This window comes from Nanorana parkeri, unplaced genomic scaffold (assembly GCF_000935625.1).
Source record: "Nanorana parkeri isolate BGI_ZX_2015 unplaced genomic scaffold, ASM93562v1 scaffold1123, whole genome shotgun sequence".
Lineage (NCBI taxonomy): Eukaryota > Metazoa > Chordata > Amphibia > Anura > Dicroglossidae > Nanorana > Nanorana parkeri.
The window spans coordinates 494,965-500,964 of NW_017307391.1; the positions used below are offsets into that span (position 1 = coordinate 494,965).

The 6,000-nt window shown below is 46.6% G+C and overlaps 1 protein-coding gene across 1 annotated transcript in view; it reads left to right on the plus strand.

Annotated features, from left to right (window-relative positions):
• The window catches only part of LOC108796480 (lysine-specific demethylase 4B-like), a gene marked incomplete at its 3' end in the record, with an annotated part of 142,871 nt that overhangs the window by 62,048 nt on the left and 74,823 nt on the right, over window positions 1-6,000 (plus strand). The window contains exon 5 of the mRNA XM_018567970.1: window positions 3,940-3,989. Coding sequence (XP_018423472.1) covers window positions 3,940-3,989 — 50 coding nt within the window. The remainder of the gene's footprint in view (window positions 1-3,939; window positions 3,990-6,000) is intronic.

The following is a 6,000-nucleotide window of genomic DNA, read 5'->3' on the forward strand; positions in this document are numbered from 1 at the left end:
AAACATATGAATACACCTACTGACAAAGAACATCTAAAATCAATTAAAATGACAAACAAGTCCTCCCTGATATAGCCCAGTGTTGATTGATATAGATGAGAATCTAGTGACCGTTAATGGTGGTCACTAAGAGTCACTGATATTGGACACAAGCGCTGTGTTAGGCAAGCAAATACTCAGTATCAAAGAAGAGAAAAAGAAGGAATTACTCACTTCTGATGTGGTTTAGGTGGTAAGACAGTTCCTAACAAAAAAAGACTTCAAGCATGCATGAGGTAATGGTCACAATGGCTGTCCCGGACTGCTGGTCCCCGGTTTCAGCAACTTTATTTTCCTGTATGTTGGTATAATTGCTGCGAGGTCTGCTGTGGATCCTCCAAGTCGGCTCCTGCCTATGTAGTTGTATTCAGACCTGTGTTTGATAGTAAAGCTGGAAAGTTGTATTCCATATGTGCGGCCGCACTAACGAATGCAGGTGAATAAAGATCCACGAGGAGTGTAGCTTTCTCTTAATGGGTCCAGTCAGCATGGATTTAGCCAAAGAAAAGTGAGCAGATAGTATTCAGAGTAAAGGTAGTACTGTCAGATCCACCATGATTTGGTTGGTTTGCTTTGCCATCAGTGTCCCCGAAGGGATTCCGTATATCCAGCAGAGTCTGCAGAGTAAAATCATGGGAACAAAGGGAGGGCTGTATACACGTTTAACCCTAACGTTTCACCCCTGTACACTGGGGCTTCCTCAGAGGGCATTATCATTACCTGTTTGATTATTATAGACAGCTCCTATTTTGGGATTCCGTTTTTTTCGGGGAACCTTGCTTATTATAGATTGACGCTGGAACTCAGGAGTTTTTTGTCCACTTTATTGTTATTTGAGGCGCTTCTCCTTTCCCCATTTGTTATTATTGAGCTTATATTTTGCCTTTCTACAAACTGTTGTTGGACTGAAGTGTCTCCCCTAACTAAGTGACATAGTCTGTGAAGGTGAATTACCTACTCCGCAGTTGTGATCCATAAACGCACATCTAAAGTTGAGCAAAAGTGTTGCAGATGGTGTGGGCTGATGAGAAGGTTTTTTTATTGGATGCTGGTGTTGCCGATTCGCTTGATGGTGATGTGGAGGCTAAAGGGGTGCTTTGCCTCCCAGCTTTGTTGGTTGGGAACTGAAAAGAGAATGGTGGAGAGGTGAGGTACACGAGTAACTAGATCACATGTGCAGTGTGTAGAAACTCACCGTTGGGTTAATGGTGACATGATGTCATCGACAAGGGTTGGAGCGATTCTCTTAAGGTCCGGTGTGGTGTGATGATTTGGAGCTAGGTCTCTTTCATTGATTTGGAGAGGATGGGATAATGTCCAATTGGTGGAGCGGATGTGCAGAGGGAGAACATCCTTGTCTCCAGGTGATCAGGAGCAGCCATCCTGTGTCGGTGGACGACTAGTGTAGAGGGAGAATGTCCCTGTCTCCAGGTGATCATGTGGAAGGAGGTAGAGGAGGCACAAGAGCTGCTGTCCTGTTTTTGTGGTCAGCTGATGGGCACAAGGCTGGAGATGGCGCGTGCAGTGGGGCTGTGAGACGGGTCGGTTCCCAACCAACAAAGCTGGGATGCAAAGCACCCCTTTTGCCTCCACATCACCATTAAGCGAATCAGCAACACCAGCAACCAATAAAAAACCTTATCGGCCCACACCCTCACAATTGCCTGGTCATGAGGCTTTCTTGTCTCCTTTTTGTTTTGCTGTCACACGTGGTGGACACCCCGGTCCATACAAACAGGAAGTCGCACACCAACACCACCCCCTGCATCACAGCCACCCCCCTCCCTTTCCCCCCCCCGGGATAGGCACTGACCAAGGCTGTGGTGGACATTTTCCATAGTACAGAACTTAGTGAAGGACACCAAGGTACTTTTCAAATTAGAACCATCAAAAACACTGTCTAGTCTCTGCCCTAGTTCCACATATACAAATAAGTTTAAAATAACATTTATATAAAGACTGCTTGTTTCAAAAAATTTCAAAAGTGCTACCTTTTATATTTTTTGGTTGCATTTAGACATGGCACGGCATCAAAGTCCTTTTGTAGAAATGGATGAAGTAGCAATCTCCATCCAACTTCTCTTAAAGTAGAATTAAACCTTCTTTTTTCTTTTTTGCATATATCTACTACTACTAGCAAGCAGTAGATATATGTGAAAACATAAAAAAAATAAAAAAAGTTAGCAAATAGGTTATTACTTGTATCCGCCGCTCGCTCCCATCTGAAGATTCTCGAGCGGCTGTGAAGGATCATGGGTCGGGCGCATGCGCAGAAGAGATCTTCGGCCAGGAGAAGAGGAGAAACACAGGGTAAGTCAATGCAGGCAGCCTGGCAGCGTGCACGTCGGACAGACACCATGGGACACAGATGACACAGCAGTCGGCACTGGATCAGAGACCGGCACCAGCGCTAGAGGGACTCCTGAAAACTACTGGATAGAAGATGATCTGATCAAGAGGCATCATTTAAGGCAAGTCCTTACAGCAGCATTAAAGGGGGACTGGGATTTTTTACTCCGTCACTTTAACATCTCCCAGGAGTGAGACAATGAGTAACAGGCATGGTCCACAAATGTAACCGGTGCTGCAAAGGCTCCCCACCCCAGTGTCGGGCCCCTATTCAGGCTTGGGCACCAACTGCAGTGCTGTCCTCTGCAAAACTCTACTTCCCCCCCACCCCAGTGTCGGGCACCAAGCTCAGCTGTTGCAGTTCCCTCCAGCCTCAGACGTCTGCTAACCTCCACTCCAGCAGCCTTCGCTCCCGCCTTGTTCTTTGGTGGTTCAGCTCACTAAAAAGAAAGCTCTGGCCCCGAAAAAGAAAAGAAAAACACCTTTCTTCACGTACACAGGAAGGTACCAAATAGCAATTGTACAGGGGGGGCCGGGACCGTATCAACTGCACTACACGCGGCTGCGGCGGACCCTGCCATGACCACTAACAAACACAAGTGTCCTTGTAAGGACATCTTGCCAATCCCTGCCCCCTGAAGAGCGCTAGTATTCTGGACTGCTCCTTGAACTTGCAATTGCATTGTTTGGATGTAGTTCGCGCTTTCGTACGACTTTGTTTGTTGTTGCAGAGGGTCCTCTGAAGGGACAGACAGCTTTCTCGGCTTATATTTCTCGATGAACTGATACCACGATTGTTCAGGCATATGCCATTAGGTGGCATGGGGCCTCCTTTTCCTGTTACAGCTCATTCTGCTATTGGGGCATCCTGGGCCTTTCGTCATAGTGCCTTTGTCTTTTAGGTTTGCAGGCCTCTACTTGGTCTTCTGTTCACACTTTTGCTAAGTTTTCTAAGGTGGATGTTTTGGCATCTGCGGACGTTGCGGACAAGTTCTTGCAGGCGGCCCTTTAGATGGCTCTTTGTGTGGGATCTTTTCTAAGTGCCTACCCTCTGGATGTTACTGCTTTGTGACATTCCTGTGGTACATGATCTTCGATCAGTTTCCTGTGTCCTTCAATTAACGGAAGAGAAAATAGGATTTTTATACACACCGTAAAATCCAGTTTATTGAAGGACACAGGTCTCCGCCCTCTTTATGGGCGTGTGTTTTCATTACTTGCTTGTTGTCAGCAGGTGGGGGGTTTGGCCACCTGCAGGGGCCGCCCCTGACCTGTCTTTTTACTTTGCTTTGTGCCTAGCGTCCTTCTATATAACCCTGTGGTAAGTGATCTTCAATTTCCTGTGTCCTTCAATGAACTCAGAGAAAAGGATTTTACAGTGAGTACAAAAATCCTATTATTTTTTATGTCTTTTTTATTTGGTTTCATATTGTCCATATTTATCAAGCTGCTACAAAAGACATTTAGATGGTATTTTTTTAATATGATTTTGAATGAAAACATTAATTTTGTCTTATATCGTGCTTTAAATATATATATATATTTTTGCAGGTATGCAATTCCTCCTGAACATGGAAAAAGGTTAGAGCGCCTAGCAAAAGGTAACAGTTGATCAATTAATAATGCCTCTGTTTTTAAAAATGGAAATTAGAATATTACTACTTGTACAGTAAAAACAGCTGAAAATCATTTGGGAATATCTCTGTCTTAAACTCTCTGCTGAGCTGACATAAATGGATTTTTCATTTACTTTGGTTTTTCTAGAGAAGCCAGTGCACACTGTGGCAAGAGCATACCAGAGACATTGCTAGGGGACTAGATGTTGTTTTGGCTTGCTACCTGAGGAAGTCTAACAGCAGAAAATCTGTGATAATTTTACTGCGAAACACTGCTCTGCCTTTAGGCATGTTGTCTTTTCTCAATAAGATTTTTTGTTTGAGAGAGCAGAGAAGAATGCATAAGTCATAACTGTCTGCAGATGGTAGTTTTGTACAGTTTGTGTACAGCTGTATGAGCACAATCCCAAATCTTAAGCTGGGTGCACATGGTCACATTTCTCGAATGTACAGGACACAGGCAATTCAGAGATGACTGGGTAATATGCAGGTATCACCAGGTGATTGGACACTGGCAACAACCCTACCCCCTGCAGGAAATCCTCAGTTTTTTTGCTAGTGTCCATAGGTGATGGATGTCTGCCTTCTTCTGGGGGATGTGGGGAAAAAATTACCTTTTTTTTTGATGATTCTGCTCTCAAGCACTTCTGGCTGCGGCCAGCCACAGTGGCTACCTTGCAGCTTGCAGATCGTTACCCCATGGCGGTGGCTTTGGGGACCGGACCCTCTGGTCTGAAGAAGCCAGGCCTGTACTGTTGCTTCGCACACTGGATCCTGTGTTTGGCTCCCACCTTGGCACACGGTGCAACGCTTTGGGTTAGCCGCTGGGTGCTATACATTTCCAGGGTGGTGGCGTATCCACATGGTGTGACGCAGTACTTGAAGACCCCTCTTGGAAAAGGGTGTAGGCTCTTCCAAACGAGCAAAGCCGAGGCTGTGCAGGCAATCCCCCACTGGTCCTTGTGTATGTCCCTGACCTGCAGGTGGTGAGTAAGTGTTCTCACCCATCTATACCTCATCCGTGAAGGGTTTGCTGGTTACCACGACCACTGCGGGGACCGGCGTATGACCCTTGGTGTACTTTTGTGAATACTTATTGGGGCCCTTCACTATGGCAGAGAGAAAGCACAAGAACACTGGGGTAGCTAGCTCTTTAGCACCTTTGGGATGTAGGGAACATTCTGACAGTTCCTCTGGGGAGGTTGCTCCTGATGGCCTGTTTGTTAGCCCTGAGCTGGGCTTGCTTCGCCTTCTATATTGCATCTGTCACCTGATCTGGGGTCCCTCATGCCTCAGCCAGGAGGACTTTGCGGTGTCTGACTTCCTTTGAGTCAATTGTCAGCTCTTATTGAAGAGGTTAGTTGCAAGGGACACAAGTGTAGCCCTCCCTATCCCCTCCGGTCTCCTGTTTAATGCAGCCACGACGGCCTCATTTTCACCAGATGAAGAAAAAGAGTGGGGCTGATGTGGAGGTGCATACCTCCTCTGATTTGAATGTATCCTCACAGGAGGATTTTCCTTCCCTGGTTCGGTCTCAGAAGATGCGTGACACCATCAAGGCACTAGATTATGTGGTTAAGGAGTGCCTTGCACTGGATCCACCTGCACAAGATCTCCGAAAGAACACCAACATGAGTTTGCTGAAAAAGACGCATTCCACTAAGACATATCCTATTCATTCCTTGGAGGATGTTCTGTTTGCTGATTGGCAGCACTTTAAAAACCTTTTTTCTCCCCAAATGTAATTGAGCTGAATGACCTCTTAGAAGAAGCCTTCCTTAACCTCTTGCCGTCCGCCCGTTAAGAAAAAACGGACGGACGGCTGACTCCTATCTGCGGGTTGCCGTCGCCAGACGGCATTTTTTTCCTGCTCGCGCGTGCCCCCTAGCGCGCGCACGGGCAGGAAAGAACCGCTTGTTACTACAGCCGATCAGCGGCTCTATAGCCGCCGATCGGTTGTATGGCGTGAATTTCGGAGCGCCCCCCCCCCCCCCCC